The sequence below is a fragment of the Scyliorhinus torazame genome, unplaced genomic scaffold (assembly GCF_047496885.1).
Source record: "Scyliorhinus torazame isolate Kashiwa2021f unplaced genomic scaffold, sScyTor2.1 scaffold_842, whole genome shotgun sequence".
Taxonomy (NCBI): Eukaryota; Metazoa; Chordata; class Chondrichthyes; order Carcharhiniformes; family Scyliorhinidae; genus Scyliorhinus; species Scyliorhinus torazame.
The window spans coordinates 36,274-60,937 of NW_027308569.1; the positions used below are offsets into that span (position 1 = coordinate 36,274).

At 53.4% G+C, this 24,664-nt stretch overlaps 1 protein-coding gene across 1 annotated transcript in view; it reads left to right on the top strand.

Moving 5' to 3' along the window:
- The window catches only part of LOC140406752 (integrin alpha-D-like), a gene marked incomplete at its 3' end in the record, with an annotated part of 78,279 nt that overhangs the window by 26,353 nt on the left and 27,262 nt on the right, over positions 1 to 24,664 (top strand). The window contains exons 4-5 of the mRNA XM_072494695.1: positions 752 to 883; positions 11,012 to 11,085. Of these exons, the coding sequence (XP_072350796.1) occupies positions 752 to 883; positions 11,012 to 11,085 (206 nt within the window). The remainder of the gene's footprint in view (positions 1 to 751; positions 884 to 11,011; positions 11,086 to 24,664) is intronic.

The window sequence follows — 24,664 nt, forward strand, 5'->3', positions numbered from 1 at the left end:
CCCCGGGCCCCAATGGGCCGAGCGGCGGGACCTGGCGGTTACGTCGGCGGGGTCGGTCCTTTGGGAGGGGGGGGGCGGCGTGGGGGGGAACCCGACCCCGGGGTGGGGGGGGGGCACGGTGGCCTGGCCCGCGATCGGGGCCCACCGATCTGCGGGCGCGCCTGTTCCGCGGGGGCACTTCTTCCTTCCGCGCCGGCCCCCGTCGGGCTCCACCATGGCCGGCACAGAGAGGAGAACCCCCCCCGCGCGCATGCGGCAAAACACGCTGGCCGGCCTGCGCATGCATGAACCCGCGCAGTCCCTTCAGCGCAGGGTCACTGTCCGTGCGGAGTTTGCACATTCTCCCCGTGTCCGCGTGGCTCTCACCCCCACAACCCAAAGATGTGCAGGGGAGGCGGATTGGCCGACGCTAAATTGCCCCTCAACTGGGGCGGCTAGTGGGGGTTCCCACTCTCGGGATTAGCAGGCGGCCATTTTGGACTGAGATGGGGAATTTCTATGATCGGGGGGTTGTGAATCTTGGAATTCTCTGAGGGGGTCACCCCAGCCCGGGCCCCGTACCTCCTACGCGCGGCCGGAGGGGGCCCAGGGTCGGTGTGCGGCCCCCTGCAGGGGCGGGCAGAACCCCGGATGGCCAGAAGGGCCTCCTCCTGTGTTTTCCGATGATGTGCTCGAGGGGGGTTGTCCCGCGCGAGGGGGCGGGGGGCAGGCATCGCGCCACTTTGACGCGCGTCTCCATTTCTCGTTTCAGGCTTGCGTGGAGGATTATCTCTCCCCCATCGAAATCCACCTCAGCTTCTCTCTGACACCATTCCCTACCGAGGGCACATTGGGCCTCCAACCCATCCTGAACCAGCGATGTGCCACAACCCTGTCCAAATCGGTAAGACTGGTCCACGTAGACCACACTGGGAGCACTGTGTACAGTTCTGGTCCGGTTAGACCACACTGGGAGCACTGTGTACAGTTCTGGTCTGGTTAGACCACACTGGGAGCACTGTGTACAGTTCTGGTCTGGTTAGACCACACTGGGAGCACTGTGTACAGTTCTGGTCTGGTTAGACCACACTGGGAGCACTGTGTACAGTTCTGGTCTGGTTAGACCACATTGGGAGCACTGTGTACAGTTCTGGTCCGGTTAGACCACACTGGGAGCACTGTGTACGGTTCTGGTCTGGTTAGACCACGCTGGGAGCACTGTGTACAGTTCTGGTCCGGTTAGACCACACTGGGAGCACTGTGTACGGTTCTGGTCTGGTTAGACCACGCTGGGAGCACTGTGTACAGTTCTGGTCTGGTTAGACCACACTGGGAGCACTGTGTACAGTTCTGGTCCGGTTAGACCACACTGGGAGCACTGTGTACGGTTCTGGTCTGGTTAGACCAAGCTGGGAGCACTGTGTACAGTTCTGGTCTGGTTAGACCACACTGGGAGCACTGTGTACAGTTCTGGTCTGGTTAGACCACACTGGGAGCACTGTGTACAGTTCTGGTCTGGTTAGACCACACTGGGAGCACTGTGTACAGTTCTGGTCTGGTTAGACCACACTGGGAGCGCTGTGTACAGTTCTGGTCTGGTTAGACCACACTGGGAGCACTGTGTACAGTTCTGGTCCGGTTCGACCACACTGTGAGCACTGTGTACAGTTCTGGTCTGGTTAGACCACACTGGGAGCACTGTGTACAGTTCTGGTCTGGTTAGATCACACTGGGAGCAGTGTGTACAGTTCTGGTCTGGTTAGACCACACTGGGAGCACTGTGTACAGTTCTGGTCTGGTTAGACCACACTGGGAGCACTGTGTACAGTTCTGGTCTGGTTAGACCACACTGGGAGCACTGTGTACAGTTCTGGTCCGGTTAGACCACACTGGGAGCACTGTGTACAGTTCTGGTCTGGTTAGACCACACTGGGAGCACTGTGTACAGTTCTGGTCCATTTAGACCACACTGGGAGCACTTTGTACAGTTCTGGTCTGGTTAGACCACACTGGGAGCGCTGTGTACAGTTCTGGTCTGGTTAGACCACACTGGGAGCACTGTGTACAGTTCTGGTCTGGTTAGACCACACTGCGAGCGCTGTGTACAGTTCTGGTCTGGTTAGATAACACTGGGAGCACTGTGTACAGTTCTGGTCCGGTTCGACCACACTGGGAGCACTGTGTTCAGTTCTGGTCTGGTTAGACCACACTGGGAGCATGGTGTACAGTTCTGGTCCGGTTAGACCACACTGGGAGCACTGTGTACAGTTCTGGTCTGGTTAGACCACACTGGGAGCACTGTGTACAGTTCTGGTCTGGTTAGACAACACTGGGAGCACTGTATACAGTTCTGGTCTGGTTAGACCACACTGGGAGCACTGTGTACAGTTCTGGTCCGTTTAGACCACACTGGGAGCGCTGTGTACAGTTCTGGTCCGGTTAGACCACACTGGGAGCACTGTGTACAGTTCTGGTCTGGTTAGACCACACTGGGAGCACTATGTACAGTACTCGTCTGGTTAGACCACACTGGGAGCACTGTGTACAGTTCTGGTCTGGTTAGACCACACTAGGAGCACTGTGTACAGTTCTGGTCTGGTTAGACCACACTGGGCGCACTGTGTACAGTTCTGGTCTGGTTAGACCACACTGCGAGCACTGTGTACAGTTCTGGTCTTGTTAGGCCACACTGGGAGCGCTGTGTACAGTTCTGGTCTGGTTAGACCACACTGGGAGCACTGTGTACAGGTCAGGTCTGGTTAGACCACACTGGGAGCACTGTGTACATTTCTGGTCTGGCTAGACCGCACTGGGAGCACAGTGTACAGTTCTGGTCCGGTTAGACCACACTGGGAGCACGGTGTACAGTTCTGGTCTGGTAAGACCACACTGGGAGCATTGTGTACAGGTCAGGTCTGGTTAGACCACACTGGGAGCACTGTGTACAGTTCTGGTCTGGTTAGACCACACTGGGAGCACTGTGTACAGTTCTGGTCTGGTTAGACCACATTGGGAGCACTGTGTACAGTTCTGGTCCGGTTAGACCACACTGGGAGCACTGTGTACGGTTCTGGTCTGGTTAGACCACGCTGGGAGCACTGTGTCCAGTTCTGGTCTGGTTAGACCACACTGGGAGCACTGTGTACAGTTCTGGTCCGGTTAGACCACACTGGGAGCAATGTGTACAGTTCTGGTCTGGTTAGACCACACTGGGAGCGCTGTGTACAGTTCTGGTCTGGTTAGACCACACTGGGAGCACTGTGTACAGTTCTGGTCTGGTTAGACCACACTGGGAGCACTGTGTACAGTTCTGGTCTGGTAAGACCACACTGGGAGCACTGTGTACAGTTCTGGTCTGGTTAGACCACACTGGGAGCACTGTGTACAGTTCTGGTCTGGTTAGACCACATTGGGAGCATTGTGTACAGTTCTGGTCCGGTTAGACCACACTGGGAGCACTGTGTACGGTTCTGGTCTGGTTAGACCACGCTGGGAGCACTGTGTACAGTTCTGGTCTGGTTAGACCACACTGGGAGCACTGTGTACAGTTCTGGTCCGGTTAGACCACACTGGGAGCACTGTGTACGGTTCTGGTCTGGTTAGACCACGCTGGGAGCACTGTGTACAGTTCTGGTCTGGTTCGACCACACTGGGAGCACTGTGTACAGTTCTGGTCTGGTTAGACCACACTGGGAGCGCTGTGTACAGTTCTGGTCTGGTTAGGCCACACTGGGAGCACTGTGTACAGTTCTGGTCCGGTTCGACCACACTGTGAGCACTGTGTACAGTTCTGGTCTGGTTAGACCACACTGGGAGCACTGTGTACAGTTCTGGTCTGGTTAGATCACACTGGGAGCAGTGTGTACAGTTCTGGTCTGGTTAGACCACACTGGGAGCGCTGTGTACAGTTCTGGTCTGGTTAGACCACACTGGGAGCACTGTGTACAGTTCTGGTCTGGTTAGACCACACTGCGAGCGCTGTGTACAGTTCTGGTCTGGTTAGATAACACTGGGAGCACTGTGTACAGTTCTGGTCCGGTTCGACCACACTGGGAGCACTGTGTTCAGTTCTGGTCTGGTTAGACCACACTGGGAGCATGGTGTACAGTTCTGGTCCGGTTAGACCACACTGGGAGCACTGTGTACAGTTCTGGTCTGGTTAGACCACACTGGGAGCACTGTGTACAGTTCTGGTCTGGTTAGACAACACTGGGAGCACTGTATACAGTTCTGGTCTGGTTAGACCACACTGGGAGCACTGTGTACAGTTCTGGTCCGTTTAGACCACACTGGGAGCGCTGTGTACAGTTCTGGTCCGGTTAGACCACACTGGGAGCACTGTGTACAGTTCTGGTCTGGTTAGACCACACTGGGAGCACTATGTACAGTACTCGTCTGGTTAGACCACACTGGGAGCACTGTGTACAGTTCTGGTCTGGTTAGACCACACTAGGAGCACTGTGTACAGTTCTGGTCTGGTTAGACCACACTGGGCGCACTGTGTACAGTTCTGGTCTGGTTAGACCACACTGCGAGCACTGTGTACAGTTCTGGTCTTGTTAGGCCACACTGGGAGCGCTGTGTACAGTTCTGGTCTGGTTAGACCACACTGGGAGCACTGTGTACAGGTCAGGTCTGGTTAGACCACACTGGGAGCACTGTGTACATTTCTGGTCTGGCTAGACCGCACTGGGAGCACAGTGTACAGTTCTGGTCCGGTTAGACCACACTGGGAGCACGGTGTACAGTTCTGGTCTGGTAAGACCACACTGGGAGCATTGTGTACAGGTCAGGTCTGGTTAGACCACACTGGGAGCACTGTGTACAGTTCTGGTCTGGTTAGACCACACTGGGAGCACTGTGTACAGTTCTGGTCTGGTTAGACCACATTGGGAGCACTGTGTACAGTTCTGGTCCGGTTAGACCACACTGGGAGCACTGTGTACGGTTCTGGTCTGGTTAGACCACGCTGGGAGCACTGTGTCCAGTTCTGGTCTGGTTAGACCACACTGGGAGCACTGTGTACAGTTCTGGTCCGGTTAGACCACACTGGGAGCAATGTGTACAGTTCTGGTCTGGTTAGACCACACTGGGAGCGCTGTGTACAGTTCTGGTCTGGTTAGACCACACTGGGAGCACTGTGTACAGTTCTGGTCTGGTTAGACCACACTCCACACTGGGAGCGCTGTGTACAGTTCTGGTCTGGTTAGACCACACTGGGAGCACTGTGTACAGTTCTGGTCTGGTTAGACCACACTGGGAGCACTGTGTACAGTTCTGGTCTGGTAAGACCACACTGGGAGCACTGTGTACAGTTCTGGTCTGGTTAGACCACACTGGGAGCACTGTGTACAGTTCTGGTCTGGTTAGACCACATTGGGAGCACTGTGTACAGTTCTGGTCCGGTTAGACCACACTGGGAGCACTGTGTACGGTTCTGGTCTGGTTAGACCACGCTGGGAGCACTGTGTACAGTTCTGGTCTGGTTAGACCACACTGGGAGCACTGTGTACAGTTCTGGTCCGGTTAGACCACACTGGGAGCACTGTGTACGGTTCTGGTCTGGTTAGACCACGCTGGGAGCACTGTGTACAGTTCTGGTCTGGTTAGACCACACTGGGAGCACTGTGTACAGTTCTGGTCTGGTTAGACCACACTGGGAGCGCTGTGTACAGTTCTGGTCTGGTTAGACCACACTGGGAGCACTGTGTACAGTTCTGGTCCGGTTCGACCACACTGTGAGCACTGTGTACAGTTCTGGTCTGGTTAGACCACACTGGGAGCACTGTGTACAGTTCTGGTCTGGTTAGATCACACTGGGAGCAGTGTGTACAGTTCTGGTCTGGTTAGACCACACTGGGAGCACTGTGTACAGTTCTGGTCTGGTTAGACCACACTGGGAGCACTGTGTACAGTTCTGGTCTGGTTAGACCACACTGGGAGCACTGTGTACAGTTCTGGTCCGGTTAGACCACACTGGGAGCACTGTGTACAGTTCTGGTCTGCTTAGACCAAACTGGGAGCACTGTGTACAGTTCTGGTCCGTTTAGACCACACTGGGAGCACTTTGTACAGTTCTGGTCTGGTTAGACCACACTGGGAGCGCTGTGCACAGTTCTGGTCTGGTTAGACCACACTGGGAGCGCTGTGTACAGTTCTGGTCTGGTTAGACCACACTGCGAGCGCTGTGTACAGTTCTGGTCTGGTTAGATAACACTGGGAGCTCTGTGTACAGTTCTGGTCCGGTTAGACCACACTGGGAGCACTGTGTTCAGTTCTGGTCTGGTTAGACCACACTGGGAGCATGGTGTACAGTTCTGGTCTGGTTAGACCACACTGGGAGCACTGTGTACAGTTCTGGTCTGGTTAGACCACACTGGAAGCTCTGTGTACAGTTCTGGTCTGGTTAGACCACACTGGGAGCACTGTGTACAGTTCTGGTCTGGTTAGACAACACTGGGAGCACTGTGTACAGTTCTGGTCTGGTTAGACCACACTGGGAACACTGTGTACAGTTCTGGTCCGTTTAGACCACACTGGGAGCGCTGTGTACAGTTCTGGTCCGGTTAGACCACACTGGGAGCACTGTGTACAGTTCTGGTCTGGTTAGACCACACTGGGAGCACTGTGTACAGTTCTGGTCTGGTTAGACCACACTGGGAGCACTGTGTACAGTTCTCGTCTGGTTAGACCACACTGGGAGCACTGTGTACAGTTCTGGTCTGGTTAGACCACACTGGGAGCACTGTGTACAGTTCTGGTCTGGTTAGACCACACTGGGAGCACTGTGTACAGTTCTGGTCTGGTTAGACCACACTGCGAGCACTGTGTACAGTTCTGGTCTTGTTAGGCCACACTGGGAGCGCTGTGTACAGTTCTGGTCTGGTTAGACCACACTGGGAGCACTGTGTACAGTTCTGGTCTGGTTAGACCACACTGGGAGCACTGTGTACAGTTCTGGTCTGGTTAGACCACACTGGGAGCTCTGTGTACAGTTCTGGTCTGGTTAGACCATACTGGGAGCACTGTGTACAGTTTTGGTCTGGTTAGACCACACTGGGAGCACTGTGTACAGTTCGGGTCTGGTTAGACCACACTGGGAGCACTGTGTACAGTTCTGGTCTGGTTAGATCACACTGGGAGCACTGTGTGCAGTCCTCGTCTGGTTAGACCACACTGGGAGCACTGTGTCCAGTTCTGGTCCGGTTAGACCATACTGGGAGCACTGTGTCCAGTTCTGGTCCGGTTATACCACACTGGGAGCACTGTGTACAGTTCGGGTCTGGTTAGACCACACTGGGAGCACTGTGTACAGTTCTGGTCTGGTTAGATCACACTGGGAGCACTGTGTACAGTTCTCGTCTGGTTGGACCACACTGGGGGCGCTGTATACAGTTCTGGTCCGGTTAGACCTCACTGGGAGCACTGTGTACAGTTCTGGTCTGGTTAGACCACACTGGGAGCACTGTGTACAGTTCTGGTCTGGTTAGACCACACTGGAACGCTGTGCACAGATCTGGTCTGGTTCGACCACAGTGGGAGCACTGTGTACAGTTCTGGTCCGGTTAGACCACACTGGGAGCACTGTGTACAGTTCTGGTCCGGTTAGACCACACTGGGAGCACTGTGTACAGTTCTGGTCTGGTTAGATAAACTGGGAGCACTGTGTACAGTTCTGGTCTGGTTATGACCACACTGGGAGCCCTGTGTCCAGTTCTGGTCTGGTTAGACCACACTGGGAGCGCTGTGTACAGTTCTGGTCTGGTTAGACCACACTGGGAGCACTGTGTACAGTTCTGGTCTGGTTAGAACACACTGGGAGCACTGTGTACAGTTCTGGTCTGGTTAGACCACACTTGGAGCACTGAGTACAGTTCTGGTCTGGTTAGACCACACTGGGAGCACTGTGCACAATTCTGGTGTGGTTAAACCGCACTGGGAGCGCTGTGTACAGTTCTGGTCTGGTTAGACAACACTGGGAGAACTGTGTACAGTTCTGGTCTGGTTAGACCACACTGGGAGCACTGTGTACAGTTCTGGTCTGGTTAGACCACACTGGGAGCACTGTGTACAGTTCTGTTCTGGTTAGACCACACTGGGAGCACTGTGTACAGTTCTGGTCTGGTTAGACCACACTGGGAGCACTGTGTACAGTTCTGGTCCGGTTAGACCACACTGGGAGCACTGAGTACAGTTCTGGTTTGGTTAGACCACACTCGGAGCACTGTGTACAGTTCTGGTCCGGTTAAACCGCACTGCGAGCACTGTGTACAGTTCTGGTCTGGTTAGACCACACTGGGAGCACTGTGTACAGTTCTGGTCCGGTTAGACCACACTGGGAGCACTGTGTACAGTTCTGGTCTGGTTAGACCACAGTGGGAGCACAGTGTACATTTCTGGTCAGGTTAGACCACACTGGGAGCGCTGTGCACAGTTCTGGTCTGGTTAGACCACACTGGGAGCGCCGTGCACAGTTCTGGTCTGGTTCGACCACACTGGGAGCACTGTGTACAGTTCTGGTCTGGTTAGAACACACTGGGAGCACTGTGTCCAGTTGTGGTCTGGTTAGACCACACTGGGAGCACTGTGTACAGTTCTGGTCTGGTTAGACCACACTGGGAGCACTGTGTCCAGTTGTGGTCTGGTTAGACCACACTGGGAGCACTGTGTACAGTTCTGGTCTGGTTCGACCACACTGGGAGCACTATCTGCAGTTCTGGTCTGGTTAGACCACACTGGGAGCACTGTGTACAGTTCTGGTCTGGTTAGACCACACTGGGAGCACTGTGTACAGTTCTGGTCTGGTTAGACCACACTGGGAGCACTGTGTACAGTTCTGGTCTGGTTAGACCACACTGGGAGCACTGCGTACAGTTCTGGTCTGGTTAGACCACACTGGGAGCACTGTGTACAGTTCTGGTCTGGGTAGACCACACTGGGAGCGCTGTGTCCAGTTGTGGTCTGGTTAGACCACACTGGGAGCACTGAGTACAGTTCTGGTCTGGTTAGACCACACGGGGAGCACTGTGTACAGTTCTGGTCTGGTTAGACCACACTGGGAGCACTGTGTACAGTTCTGGTCTGGTTAGACCACACTGGGAGCACTGTGTACAGTTCTGGTCTGGTTAGACTACACTGGGAGCACTGTGTCCAGTTGTGGTCTGGTTAGAACACACTGGGAGCACTGTGTCCAGTTGTGGTCTGGTTAGACCACACTGGGAGCACTGTGTACAGTTCTGGTTTGGTTAGACCACACTGGGAACACTGTGTACAGTTCTGGTTGGGTTAGACCACACTAGGAGCACTGTGTACAGTTCTGGTCTGGTTAGACCACACGGGGAGCACTGTGTACAGTTCTGGTCTGGTTAGTTCACACTGGGAGCACTGTGTCCAGTTGTGGTCTGGTTAGACCACACTGGGAGCGCTGTGTACAGTTCTGGTCTGGTTCGACCTCACTGGGAGCACTGTGTCCAGTTGTGGTCTGGTTTGACCACACTGGGAGCACTGTGTACAGTTCTGGTTAGGTTAGACCACACTGGGAGCGCTGTGTACAGTTCTGGTCTGGTTCGACCTCACTGGGAGCACTGTGTACAGCTCTGGTCGGGTTAGACCACACTGGGAGCACTGTGTACAGTTCTGGTCTGGTTAGACCACACTGGGAGCACTGTGTACAGTTCTGGTCTGGTTAGACCACACTGGGGGCACTGTGTCCAGTTCTGGTCTGGCTAGACCAAACTGGGAGCACTGTGTACAGTTCTGGTCTGGTTAGACCACACTGGGAGCACTGTGTACAGTTCTGGTCCGGTTAGACCACACTGGGAGCACTGTGCACAGTTCTGGTCTGGTTAGACCACATTGGGAGCACTGTGTTCAGTTCAGGCCTGGTTAGACCACACTGGGAGCACTGTGTACAGTTCTGGTCAGGTGAGACCACACTGGTTGCACTGTGTACAGTTCTGGTCTGGTTAGACCACACTGGGAGCACTGTGTACAGTTCATGTCTGGTTAGACCACACTGGGGGCACTGTGCACAGTTCTGGTCTGGTTCGACCACACTGGGAGCACTGTGTACAGTTCTGGTCTGGTTAGACCACACTGGGAGCGCTGTGTACAGTTCTGGTCTGGTTAGACCACACTGGGAGCACTGTGTACAGTTCTCGTCTGGTTAGACCACACTGGGAGCACTGTGTACAGTTCTGGTCTGGTTAGACCACACTGGGAGCACTGTGTACAGTTCTGGTCTGGTTAGACCACACTGGGAGCACTGTGTACAGTTCTCGTCTGGTTAGACCACACTGGGAGCACTGTGTACAGTTCTGGTCTGGTTAGACCACACTGGGAGCACTGTGTACAGTTCTGGTCTGGTTAGACCACACTGGGAGCACTGTGTACAGTTCTGGTCTGGTTAGACCACACTGGGAGCACTGTGTACAGTTCTGGTCTGGTTAGACCACATGGGAGCACTGTGTACAGTTCTGGTCTGGTTAGACCACACTGGGAGCACTGTGTACAGTTCTGGTCTGGTTAGACCACACTGGGAGCACTGTGTACAGTTCTGGTCTGGTTAGACCACACTGGGAGCGCTGTGTACAGTTCTGGTCTGGTTAGACCACACTGGGAGCACTGTGTACAGTTCTGGTCTGGTTAAACCACACTGGGAGCACTGTGTACAGTTCTTGTCTGGTTAGACCACACTGGGAGCACTGTGTACAGTTCTGGTCTGGTTAGACCACACTGGGAGCACTGTGTACAGTTCTGGTCTGGTTAAACCACACTGGGAGCACTGTGTACAGTTCTGGTCTGGTTAGACCACACTGGGAGCACTGTGTACAGTTCTGGTCTGGTTAGACCACACTGGGAGCACTGTGTACAGTTCTGGTCTGGCTAGACCACACTGGGATATATTGGTGAGTGAGGGTGTGTGTAAGATTCTGCCATGGGGAGGTGCTGTTGCTGTCTGCACACAGAATGTGGTCCCGGATTTGATACAAGGGTCTGTTCTATCGGGCTGACTGTCTCCAATATATTCCAGATCCCAGTGGAGAAAAATTGTGGACTGGACGATCTTTGTGTTGACAATCTCAACGTTACTTTCCACTTCGGAGGGTGAGTGACAAATTGCATTGTTCCAGCGAAAGAGAGAGAGTGAGAGTGAGAGAGTGAGAGGGAGGGGGAGAGAGAGGGAGGAGGAGAGAGAGGGAGGGAGGGAGGGAGAGTGAGAGGGAGGGAGTGAGAGAGAGAGGGAGGTAGAGAGGGAGGGAGAGGGAGAGAGGGAGGGAGAGAGAGAGAGTGAGGGAGGGAGGGAGAGAGGGAGAGAGAGGGAGAGAGGGAAACAAGGAGAGAGGGAGAGTGGGAGAAAGACTGAGAGAGAGAGGGGGGAGGGAGACAGAGTGAGAGTGAGTGATAGACTTAGAGAGAGTGAGAGAGAGGGAGTGAGAGGGAGAGAGAGGGAGAGGGAGAGTGACAGTGAGAGAGAGAGGGAGGGAGAGAGAGGGAGAGGGAGGGAGGAGAGGGAGACTGAGGGATAGGGAGAGTGAGGGAGAGAGCGAGGGAGAGAGGGAGAGGGAGGGAGAGGGAGAGGGACAGGGAGAGAGAGGGAGAGGGAGAGCGTGAGAGAGGGAGCGAGAGGGAGAGAGAGAGAGAGAGGGAGAGAGGGAGAAAGAGAGAGAGGGAGGGAGGGAGAGAGAGGGAGGCGGAGGAAGATAGAGGTAGAGAGGGTTAGAGAGACCTCCCCAGATACAGGAGTGTGTGAGAGAGAGAGAGAGAGGGTTAGAGAGACCTCCCCAGATACACGAGTGTGTGTGTGAGAGAGAGAGGGAGGGTTAGAGAGACCTCCCCAGATACAGGAGTGTGTGTGAGAGAGAGCGAGAGAGAGAGGGTTAGAGAGACCACCCCAGATACAGGAGTGTGTGTGAGAGAGAGCAAGAGAGAGAGGGTTAGAGAGACCACCCCAGATACAGGAGTGTGTGTGAGAGAGAGCGAGAGAGAGAGGGTTAGAGAGACCACCCCAGATACAGGAGTGTGTGTGAGAGAGAGAGAGAGAGACCTCCCCAGATACAGGAGTGAGTGTGTGAGAGAGAGAGAGGGTTAGAGAGACCTCCTCAGATACACGAGTGTGTGTGAGAGAGAGAGAGAGAGGGTTAGAGAGACCTCCCGAGATACAGGAGTGTGTGTGAGAGAGAGCGAGAGAGAGAGGGTTAGAGAGACCACCCCAGATACAGGAGTATGTGTGAGAGAGAGCGAGAGAGAGAGGGTTAGAGAGACCACCCCAGATACAGGAGTGTGTGTGAGAGAGAGAGAGAGAGACCTCCCCAGATACAGGAGTGAGTGTGTGAGAGAGAGAGAGGGTTAGAGAGACCTCCTCAGATACACGAGTGTGTGTGAGAGAGAGAGAGAGAGGGTTAGAGAAACCTCCCCAGATACAGGAGTGTGTGTGAGGGAGAGAGAGAGAGGGGGGGGGTTAGAGAGACCTCCCCAGATACAGGAGTGTGTGTGTGAGAGAGAGAGAGGGTTAGAAAGACCTCCCTAGATACAGGAGTGTGTGTGAGAGAGAGAGAGAGAGAGGATTAGAGAAACCGCCCCAGATACAGGAGTGTGTGTGTGAGAGAGAGAGAGGGTTAGAGAGACCTCCCCAGATACAGGAGTGTGTGTGTGAGAGAGAGAGAGAGAGGGTTAGAGAGACCTCCCCAGGTACAGGAATGTGTGTGTGAGAGAGAGAGAGGGTTAGAGAAACCTCCCCAGATACAGGATTGTGTGTGAGAGAGAGAGAGAGAGAGGATTAGAGAAACCGCCCCAGATACAGGAGTGTGTGTGTGAGAGAGAGAGAGGGTTAGAAAGACCTCCCTAGATACAGGAGTGTGTGTGTGAGAGAGAGAGAGAGAGGGTTAGAGAGACCTCCCCAGGTACAGGAATGTGTGTGTGAGAGAGAGAGAGGGTTAGAGAGACCTCCCCAGATACAGGAGCGTGTGTGAGAGAGAGAGAGAGAGAGAGGGTTAGAGAGACCTCCCCAGATACAGGAGTGTGTGTGAGAGAGAGAGAGACAGAGAGGGTTAGAGAGACCTCCCCAGATACAGGAGTGTGTGTGAGAGAGAGAGAGAGGGTTAGAGAGACCTCCCCAGATACAGGAGTGTGTGAGAGAGAGAGAGAGAGGGTTAGAGAGACCTCCCCAGTTACAGGAGTGTGTGTGAGAGAGAGAGAGAGAGAGAGGGTTAGAGAGACCTCCCCAGATACAGGAGTGTGTGTGTGAGAGAGAGAGAGAGGGTTAGAGAGACCTCCCCAGATACAGGAGTGTGTGTGAGAGAGAGAGAGAGGGTTAGAGAGACCTCCCCAGATACAGGAGTGTGTGTGTGTGAGAGAGAGAGAGAGAGAGGGTTAGAGAGACCTCCCCAGGCACAGGAGTGTGTGTGAGAGAGAGAGAGGATTAGAGAGACCTCCCCAGATACAGGAGTGTGTGAGAGAGAGAGAGAGAGAGAGAGAAAGGGTTAGAGAGACCTCCCCAGATACAGGAGTGTGTGTGTGAGCGAGGGAGAGAGAGAGAGGGTTAGAGAGACCTCCCCAGATACAGGAGTGTGTGTGAGAGAGAGAGAGGGTTAGAGAGACCTCCCCAGATACAGGACTGTGTGAGAGAGAGAGAGAGGGTTAGAGAGACCTCCCCAGGTACAGGAGTGTGTGTGAGAGAGAGAGAGAGAGGGTTAGAGAGACCTCCCCAGATACAGGAGTGTGTGTGTGTGTGAGAGAGAGAGAGAGGGTTAGAAAGACCTCCCTAGATACAGGAGTGTGTGTGAGAGAGAGAGAGAGAGAGGGTTAGAGAGACCTCCCCAGATACAGAAGTGTGTGTGAGAGTGAGAGAGGGTTAGGGAGACCACCCCAGGTACAGGAGTGTGTGTGTGTGTGAGAGAGAGAGAGAGAGAGAGAGGGTTAGAAAGACCTCCCTAGATACAGGAGTGTGTGTGAGAGAGAGAGAGAGAGAGAGGGTTAGAGAGACCTCCCCAGATACAGGAGTGTGTGTGAGAGAGAGAGAGGGTTAGAGAGACCTCCCCAGATACAGAAGTGTGTGTGAGAGAGAGAGAGGGTTAGAGAGACCTCCCCAGATACAGGAGTGTGTGTGTGAGAGAGAGTGAGAGAGGGTTAGAGAGACCTCCCCAGATACAGGAATGTGTGTGTGAGAGAGAGAGAGAGAGAGAGGGTTAGAGAGACCTCCCCAGATACAGGAGTGTGTGTGTGAGAGAGAGTGAGAGAGGGTTAGAGAGACCTCCCCAGATACAGGAATGTGTGTGTGAGAGAGAGAGAGAGAGGGTTAGAGAGACCTCCCCAGATACAGGAGTGTGTGAGAGAGAGACAGAGAGAGAGAGTTAGAGAGACCTCCCCAGATACAGGAGTGTGTGTGAGAGAGAGAGAGAGAGAGGGTTAGAGAGACCTCCCCAGATACAGGAGTATGTGAGAGAGAGAGAGAGAGAGGGTTAGAGAGACCTCCCCAGATACAGGAGTGTGTGTGAGAGAGAGAGAAAGGGTTAGAGAGACCTGCCCAGATACAGGAGTGTGTGTGTGTGAGAGAGAGAGAGAGAGAGTTAGAGAGACCTCCCCAGATACAGGAGTGTGTGTGAGCGAGAGAGAGGGTTAGAGAGACCTCCCCAGATACAGGAGTGTGTGAGAGAGAGAGAGGGTTAGAGAGACCTCCCCAGATACAGGAGTGTGTGTGTGTGTGAGAGAGAGAGAGAGAGAGAGAGAGAGGGTTAGAAATACCTCCCTAGATACAGGAGTGTGTGAGAGAGAGAGAGAAAGGGTTAGAGAGACCTCCCCAGATACAGGAGTGTGTGTGTGTGTGTGAGAGAGAGAGAGAGAGAGAGAGGGTTAGAGAGACCTCCCCAGATACAGGAGTGTGTGTGAGAGAGAGAGAGAGGGTTAGAGAGACCTCCCCAGATACAGGAGTGTGTGAGAGAGAGAGAGAGTGTTAGAGATACCTCCCCAGATACAGGAGTGTGTGTGTGAGAGAGAGAGAGAGGGTTAGAGAGACCTCCCCAGATACAGGAGTGTGTGAGAGAGAGAGAGAGAGAGAGGGTTAGAGAGACCTCCCCAGATACAGGAGTGTGTGAGAGAGAGAGAGAGAGAGAGAGAGAGGGTTAGAGAGACCTCCCCAGATACAGGAGTGTGTGTGAGAGAGAGAGAGAGAGGGTTAGAGAGACCTCCCCAGATACAGGAGTGTGTGAGAGAGAGAGAGAGAGAGAGAGGGAGAGGGTTAGAGAGACATCCCCAGATACAGGAGTGTATGTGAGAGAGAGAGAGAGAGGGTTAGAGAGACCTCCCCAAATACAGGAGTGTGTGTGAGAGAGAGAGAGGGTTAGAGACACCTCCCCAAATACAGGAGTGTGTGAGAGAGAGAGAGAGAGAGAGGGTTAGAGAGACCTCCCCAGATACAGGAGTGTGTGAGAGAGAGAGAGAGGGTTAGAGAGACCTCCCCAGATACAGGAGTGTGTGAGAGAGAGAGAGAGAGAGGGTTAGAGAGACCTCCCCACATACAGGAGTGTGTGAGAGAGAGAGAGGGAGAGAGAGAGACCTCCCCAGATACAGGATTGTGTGTGAGAGAGAGAGAGAGAGAGAGAGTTCGAAAGACCTCCCCAGATACAGGAGTGTGTGTGAGAGAGAGAGGGTTAGAGAGACCTCCCCAGATACAGGAGTGTGTGAGAGAGAGAGAGCGTTAGAGAGACCTCCCCAGATACAGGAGTGTGTGAGAGAGAGAGAGGGTTAGAGAGACCTCCCCAGATACAGGAGTGTGTGTGAGAGAGAGACAGAGGGTTAGAGAGACCTCCCCACATACAGGAGTGTGTGAGAGAGAGAGAGGGTTAGAGAGACCTCCCCAGATACAGGAGTGTGTGAGAGAGAGAGAGGGTTAGAGAGACCTCCCCAGATACAGGAGTGTGTGTGAGAGAGAGACAGAGGGTTAGAGAGACCTCCCCACATACAGGAGTGTGTGAGAGAGAGAGAGAGAGAGAGGGTTAGAGAGACCTCCCCAGATAAAGGAGTGTGTGTGAGAGAGAGACAGAGGGTTAGAGAGACCTCCCCAGATACAGGAGTGTGTGTGAGAGAGAGAGAGGGTTAGAGAGACCTCCCCAGATACAGGAGTGTGTGTGAGAGTAAGAGAGGGTTAGAGAGACCTCCCCAGATACAGGAGTGTGTGTGAGAGAGAGAGAGAGAGAGAGAGACCTCCCCAGATACAGGAGTGTGAGAGAGAGAGAGAGAGAGAGGAGAGGGTTAGAGACACCTCCCCAGATACAGGAGTGTGTGAGAGAGAGAGAGAGAGGGTTAGAGACACCTCCCCAGATACAGGAGAATGTGAGGCAGAGAGAGAGGGAGAGAGGGTTAGATACACCTCCCCAGATACAGGAGTGTGTGTGAGAGAGAGAGCGAGAGGGTTAGAGAGACCTCCCCAGATACAGGAGTGTGTGTGAGAGAGAGAGAGAGAGAGGGTTAGAGAGACCTCCCCAGATACAGGAGTGTATGTGTGAGAGAGAGAGAGAGAGAGGGTTAGAGAGACCTCTCCAGATACAGGAGTGTGTGCGAGAGAGAGAGAGAGAGAGAGAGAGGGTTAGAGAGACCTCCCCAGGTACAGGAGTGTGTGTCAGAGAGAGAGCGAGATGGTTAGAGAGACCTCCCCAGATACAGGAGTGTGTGAGAGAGAGAGAGAGAGAGTGGGTTAGAGACACTACCCCAGATACAGGAATGTGTGAGAGAGAGAGAGAGGGAGAGAGGGTTAGAGACACCTCCCCAGATACAGGAGTGTGTGTGAGAGAGAGAGAGAGAGAGGGTTAGAGAGACCTCCCCAGATACAGGAGTGTGTGTGAGAGAGAGAGAGAGAGGGTTAGAGAGACCTCCACAGATACAGGAGTGTGTGTGAGAGAGAGAGAGAGAGAGAGAGAGAGAGAGAGGGTTAGAGAGACCTCCCCAGATACAGGAGTGTGTGTGAGAGAGAGAGAGAGAGGGTTAGAGAGACCTCCCCAGATACAGGAGTGTGTGAGAGAGAGAGAGGGTTAGAGAGACCTCCCCAGATACAGGAGTGTGTGTGAGAGAGAGAGAGAGAGAGAGGGTTAGAGAGACCTCCCCAGATACAGGAGTGTGTGTGAGAGAGAGCGAGAGGGGGTTAGAGAGACCTCCCCAGATACAGGAGTGTGTGTGAGAGAGAGAGAGAGAGGGGTTTAGAGAGACCTCCCCAGATACAGGAGTGTGTGAGAGAGAGAGATAGAGAGAGGGTTAGAGAGACCTCCCCAGATACAGGAGTGTGTGTGAGAGAGAGAGAGAGAGAGAGAGAGGGTTAGAGAGACCTCCCCAGATACAGGAGTGTGTGTGAGAGAGAGAGAGAGGGGGTTAGAGAGACCTCCCCAGATACAGGAGTGTGTGTGAGAGAGCGAGAGGGGGTTAGAAAGACCTCCCCAGATACAGGAGTGTGTGTGAGAGAGAGAGAGAGGGGGTTAGAGAGACCTCCCCAGATACAGGAGTGTGAGAGAGAGAGAGAGAGAGGGGGTTAGAGAGACCTCCCCAGATACAGGAGTGTGTGAGAGAGAGAGATAGAGAGAGGGTTAGAGAGACCTCCCCAGATACAAGATAGTGTTTCAGAGAGAGAGAGAGAGAGAAGTTTAGAGAGACCTCCCCAGATACAGGAGTGTGTGTGAGAGAGAGAGAGAGAGTTAGAGAGACCTCCCCAGATACAGGAGTGTGTGTGTGAGAGAGATAGGGTTAGAGAGACCTCCCCAGATACAGGAGTGTGAGAGAGAGAGAGAGAGGGGGTTAGAGAGACCTCCCCAGATACAGGAGTGTGTGAGAGAGAGAGATAGAGAGAGGGTTAGAGAGACCTCCCCAGATACAAGATAGTGTTTCAGAGAGAGAGAGAGAGAGAGAGAGAGAGAGGGTTAGAGAGACCTCCCCAGATACAGGAGTGTGTGAGAGAGAGAGAGAGAGGGGGTTAGAGAGACCTCCCCAGATACAGGATTGTGTGAGAGAGAGAGAGAGAGAGGGTTAGAGAGACCTCCCCAGATACAGGAGTGTGTGAGAGAGAGAGAGAGAGAGAGAGAGAGGGTTAGAGAGACCTCCCCAGATACAGGAGTGTGTGTGAGAGAGAGAGAGGGTTAGAGAGACCTCCCCAGATACAGGAGTGTGTGAGAGAGAGAGAGAGGGTTAGCGAGACCTCCCCAGATACAGGAGTGTGTGTGAGAGAGAGAGAGAGGGTTAGAGAGACCTCCCCAGATACAGGATTGTGTGAGAGAGAGAGAGAGAGAGAGAGGGTTAGAGAGACCTCCCCAGATACAGGAGCGTGTGAGAGAGAGAGAGAGAGAGAGAGAGAGGGTTAGAGAGACCTCCCCAGATACAGGACTGTGTGTGTGTGAGAGGGAGAGAGAGAGGGTTAGAGCGACCTCCCCAGATACTGGAGTGTGTGTGTGAGAGGGAGAGAGAGAGATGGTTAGAGAGACCTCCCCAGATACAGGAGAGTGTGTGAGAGAGAGAGAGGGTTAGAGAGACCTCCCCAGATACAGGATTGTGTGAGAGAGAGAGAGAGAGAGAGAGGGTTAGAGAGACCTCCCCAGATACAGGAGTGTGTGAGAGAGAGAGAGGGTTAGAGAGACCTCCCCAGATACAGGAGTGTGTGTGAGAGAGAGAGAGGGTTAGAGAGACCTCCCCAGATACAGCAGTGTGTGTGAGAGAGAGAGAGAGAGAGAGAGAGGGGGTTAGAGAGACCTCCCCAGATACAGGAGTGTGTGTGAGAGAGAGAGAGGGTTAGAGAGACCTCCCCAAATTCAGGAGTGTGTGTCAGAGAGAGAGCGAGAGGGTTAGAGAGACCTCCCCAGATACAGGAGTGTGTGAGAGAGAGAGAGAGAGAGTGGGTTAGAGAGACCTCCCCAGATACAGGAATGTGTGAGAGAGAGAGAGAGGGAGAAGGGTTAGAGACACCTCCCCAGATACAGGAGAATGTGAGACAGAGAGAGAGGGAGAGAGGGTTAGATACACCTCCCCAGATACAGGAGTGTGTGAGAGAGAGAGAGAGAGAGAGAGAGAGAGGGTTAGAGAGACCTCCCCAGATACAGGAGTGTGTGTGAGAGAGAGAGAGAGAGGGTTAGAGAGACCTCCACAGATACAGGAGTGTGTGTGAGAGAGAGAGAGAGAGAGAGAGAGGGTTAGAGAGACCTCCCCAGATACAGGAGTGTGTGAGAGAGAGAGAGAGGGTTAGAGAGACCTCCCCAGATACAAGATAGTGTTTCAGAGAGAGAGAGAGAGAGAGAAGGTTAGAGAGACCTCCCCAGATACAGGAGTGTGTGTGAGAGAGAGAGAGAGAGAGGGTTAGAGAGACCTCCCCAGATACAGGACTTTGTGTGTGAGAGAGAGAGAGAGGGTTAGAGAGACCTCCCCAGATACAGGAGTGTGTGTGAATGAGAGAGAGAGAGAGAAGGTTAGAGAGACCTCTCCAGATACAGGAGTGTGTGTGAGAGAGAGATAGAGAGAGAGAGAGAGAGGGTTAGAGAGACCTCCCCAGATACAGGAGTGTGTGTGTGAGAGAGAGAGGGTTAGAGAGACCTCCCCAGATACAGGAGTGTGTGTGTGAGAGAGAGAGGGTTAGAGAGACCTCCCCAGATACAGCAGTGTGTGTGAGAGAGAGAGAGGGTTAGAGAGACCTCCCCAGATACGGCAGTGTGTGTGAGAGAGAGAGAGGGTTAGAGAGACCTCCCCAGATACAGGAGTGTGTGAGAGAGAGAGAGAGAGAGAGAGAGAGGGGGTTAGGGAGACCTCCCCAGATACAGGAGTGTGTGTGTGAGAGAGAGAGAGGGTTAGAGAGACCTCCCCAGATACAGGAGTGTGTGTGAGAGAGAGAGAGAGAGAGGGTTAGAGAGACCTCCCCAAATACAGGAGTGTGTGTGTGAGAGAGTGAGAGAGGTTTAGAGAGACTCCCCAGATACAGGAGTGTGTGTGAGAGAGAGAGAGAGGGTTAGAGAGACCTCCCCAGATACTGGATTGTGTGAGAGAGAGAGAGAGAGAGAGAGGGTCAGAGAGTCCTCCCCAGATACAGGAGTGTGTGAGAGAGAGAGAGAGAGAGTGTTAGAGCGACCTCCCCAGATACAGGAGTGTGTGTGTGAGAGGGAGAGAGAGAGATGGTTAGAGAGACCTCCCCAGATACAGGAGTGTGTGAGAGAGAGAGAGGGTTAGAGAGACCTCCCCAGATACAGGAGTGTGTGAGAGAGAGAGAGAGAGAGAGAGAGAGGGTTAGAGAGACCTCCCCAGATACAGGAGTGTGTGTGTGAGAGGGAGAGAGAGAGATGGTTAGAGAGACTTTCCCAGATACAGGAGTGTGTGTATGAGAGAGAGAGAGGGTTAGAGAGACCTCCCCAGATACAGGAGTGTGTCTGAGAGAGAGAGAGGGTTAGAGAGACCTCCCCAGATACAGGAGTGTGTGTGTGAGAGAGATAGGGTTAGAGAGACCTCCCCAGATACAGGAGTGTGAGAGAGAGAGAGAGAGAGGGGGTTAGAGAGACCTCCCCAGATACAGGAGTGTGTGAGAGAGAGAGATAGAGAGAGGGTTAGAGAGACCTCCCCAGATACAAGATAGTGTTTCAGAGAGAGAGAGAGAGAGAGAAGGTTAGAGAGACCTCCCCAGATACGGCAGTGTGTGTGAGAGAGAGAGAGGGTTAGAGAGACCTCCCCAGATACAGGAGTGTGAGAGAGAGAGAGAGAGAGAGAGAGTTAGAGAGACCTCCCCAGATACAGGAGTGTGCGTGAGAGAGAGAGAGGGTTAGAGAGACCTCCCCAGATGCAGGAGTGTGTGTGAGAGAGAGAGAGAGGGGGTTAGAGAGACCTCCCCAGATACAGGAGTGTGTGTGAGAGAGAGAGAGAGAGAGAGAGAGGGTTAGAGAGACCTCCCCAGATACAGGAGTGTGTGTGAGAGAGAGAGAGAGGGGGTTAGAGAGACCTCCCCAGATACAGGATTGTGTGAGAGAGAGAGAGAGAGAGGGTTAGAGAGACCTCCCCGGATACAGGAGTGTGTGAGAGAGAGAGAGAGAGAGAGAGAGAGGGTTAGAGAGACCTCCCCAGATACAGGAGTGTGTGTGAGAGAGAGAGAGGGTTAGAGAGACCTCCCCAGATACAGGAGTGTGTGAGAGAGAGAGAGAGGGTTAGAGAGACCTCCCCAGATACAGGAGTGTGTGTGAGAGAGAGAGAGAGAGGGTTAGAGAGACCTCCCCAGATACAGGATTGTGTGAGAGAGAGAGAGAGAGAGAGAGGGTTAGAGAGACCTCCCCAGATACAGGAGCGTGTGAGAGAGAGAGAGAGAGAGAGAGAGAGGGTTAGAGAGACCTCCCCAGATACAGGACTGTGTGTGTGTGAGAGGGAGAGAGAGAGGGTTAGAGCGACCTCCCCAGATACTGGAGTGTGTGTGTGAGAGGGAGAGAGAGAGATGGTTAGAGAGACCTCCCCAGATACAGGAGAGTGTGTGAGAGAGAGAGAGGGTTAGAGAGACCTCCCCAGATACAGGATTGTGTGAGAGAGAGAGAGAGAGAGAGAGGGTTAGAGAGACCTCCCCAGATACAGGAGTGTGTGAGAGAGAGAGAGGGTTAGAGAGACCTCCCCAGATACAGGAGTGTGTGTGAGAGAGAGAGAGGGTTAGAGAGACCTCCCCAGATACAGGAGTGTGTGTGAGAGAGAGAGAGAGAGAGAGAGAGGGGGTTAGAGAGACCTCCCCAGATACAGGAGTGTGTGTGAGAGAGAGAGAGGGTTAGAGAGACCTCCCCAAATTCAGGAGTGTGTGTCAGAGAGAGAGCGAGAGGGTTAGAGAGACCTCCCCAGATACAGGAGTGTGTGAGAGAGAGAGAGAGAGAGTGGGTTAGAGAGACCTCCCCAGATACAGGAATGTGTGAGAGAGAGAGAGAGGGAGAAGGGTTAGAGACACCTCCCCAGATACAGGAGAATGTGAGACAGAGAGAGAGGGAGAGAGGGTTAGATACACCTCCCCAGATACAGGAGTGTGTGAGAGAGAGAGAGAGAGAGAGAGAGGGTTAGAGAGACCTCCCCAGATACAGGAGTGTGTGTGAGAGAGAGAGAGAGAGGGTTAGAGAGACCTCCACAGATACAGGAGTGTGTGTGAGAGAGAGAGAGAGAGAGAGAGAGGGTTAGAGAGACCTCCCCAGATACAGGAGTGTGTGAGAGAGAGAGAGAGGGTTAGAGAGACCTCCCCAGATACAAGATAGTGTTTCAGAGAGAGAGAGAGAGAGAGAAGGTTAGAGAGACCTCCCCAGATACAGGAGTGTGTGTGAGAGAGAGAGAGAGAGAGGGTTAGAGAGACCTCCCCAGATACAGGACTTTGTGTGTGAGAGAGAGAGAGAGGGTTAGAGAGACCTCCCCAGATACAGGAGTGTGTGTGAATGAGAGAGAGAGAGAGAAGGTTAGAGAGACCTCTCCAGATACAGGAGTGTGTGTGAGAGAGAGATAGAGAGAGAGAGAGAGAGGGTTAGAGAGACCTCCCCAGATACAGGAGTGTGTGTGTGAGAGAGAGAGGGTTAGAGAGACCTCCCCAGATACAGGAGTGTGTGTGTGAGAGAGAGAGGGTTAGAGAGACCTCCCCAGATACAGCAGTGTGTGTGAGAGAGAGAGAGGGTTAGAGAGACCTCCCCAGATACTGGATTGTGTGAGAGAGAGAGAGAGAGAGAGAGGGTCAGAGAGTCCTCCCCAGATACAGGAGTGTGTGAGAGAGAGAGAGAGAGAGTGTTAGAGCGACCTCCCCAGATACAGGAGTGTGTGTGTGAGAGGGAGAGAGAGAGATGGTTAGAGAGACCTCCCCAGATACAGGAGTGTGTGAGAGAGAGAGAGGGTTAGAGAGACCTCCCCAGATACAGGAGTGTGTGTGAGAGAGAGAGAGAGAGAGAGAGAGGGTTAGAGAGACCTCCCCAGATACAGGAGTGTGTGTGTGAGAGGGAGAGAGAGAGATGGTTAGAGAGACTTTCCCAGATACAGGAGTGTGTGTATGAGAGAGAGAGAGGGTTAGAGAGACCTCCCCAGATACAGGAGTGTGTCTGAGAGAGAGAGAGGGTTAGAGAGACCTCCCCAGATACAGGAGTGTGTGTGTGAGAGAGAGAGGGGGTTAGAGAGACCTCCCCAGATACAGGAGTGTGTGTGAGAGAGAGAGAGGGTTAGAGAGACCTCCCCAGATACAGGAGTGTGTGAGAGAGAGAGAAGGTTAGAGAGACCTCCCCAGATACAGGAGTGTGTGAGAGAGAGAGAGAGAGAGTGTTAGAGCGACCTCCCCAGATACAGGAGTGTGTGTGTGAGAGGCAGAGAGAGAGATGGTTAGAGAGACCTCCCCAGATACAGGAGTGTGTGAGAGAGAGAGAGTGTTAGAGAGACCTCCCCAGATACAGGAGAGTGTGTGAGAGAGAGAGGGGGTTAGAGAGACCTCCCCAGATACAGGATTGTGTGAGAGAGAGAGAGAGAGAGAGAGGGTTAGAGAGACCTCCCCAGATACAGGAGTGTGTGAGAGAGAGAGAGGGTTAGAGAGACCTCCCCAGATACAGGAGTGTGTGTGAGAGAGAGAGAGGGTTAGAGAGACCTCCCCAGATACAGGAGTGTGTGTGAGAGAGAGAGAGAGAGGGGGTTAGAGAGACCTCCCCAGATACAGGAGTGTGTGTGAGAGAGAGAGAGGGTTAGAGAGACCTCCCCAAATACAGGAGTGTGTGAGAGAGAGAGAGAGAGAGTGGGTTAGAGAGACCTCCCCAGATACAGGAATGTGTGTGAGAGAGAGAGAGGGAGAGAGGGTTAGAGACACCTCCCCAGATACAGGAGAATGTGAGACAGAGAGAGAGGGAGAGAGGGTTAGACACACCTCCCCAGATACAGGAGTGTGTGAGAGAGAGAGAGAGAGAGAGGGTTAGAGACCTCCCCAGATACAGGAGTGTGTGAGAGGGAGAGAGAGAGAGAGAGGGTTAGAGAGACCTCCACAGATACAGGAGTGTGTGAGAGAGAGAGAGGGTTAGAGAGACCTCCCCAGATACAGGAGTGTGTGAGAGAGAGAGAGAGAGGGTTAGAGAGACCTCCCCAGATACAGGAGTGTGTGTGTGAGAGGGAGAGAGAGAGATGGTTAGAGAGACTTCCCCAGATACAGGAGTGTGTGTATGAGAGAGAGAGAGGGTTAGAGAGACCTCCCCAGATACAGGAGTGTGTCTGAGAGAGAGAGAGGGTTAGAGAGACCTCCCCAGATACAGGAGTGTGTGTGTGAGAGAGAGAGAGGGTTAGAGAGACCTCCCCAGATACAGGAGTGTGTGTGAGAGAGAGAGAGGGTTAGAGAGACCTCCCCAGATACAGGAGTGTGTGAGAGAGAGAGAGAGAGAGAGAGAGGGTTAGAGAGACCTCCCCAGATACAGGATTGTGTGAGAGAGAGAGAGAGAGAGAGGGTTAGAGAGACCTCCCCAGATACAGGAGTGTGTGAGAGAGAGAGAGAGAGAGTGTTAGAGCGACCTCCCCAGATCCAGGAGTGTGTGTGTGAGAGGGAGAGAGAGAGATGGTTAGAGAGACCTCCCCAGATACAGGAGTGTGTGAGAGAGAGAGAGGGTTAGAGAGAACTCCCCAGATACAGGAGTGTGTCTGAGAGAGAGAGAGGGTTAGAGAGACCTCCCCAGATACAGGAGTGTGTGTGTGTGAGAGAGAGAGGGTTAGAGAGACCTCC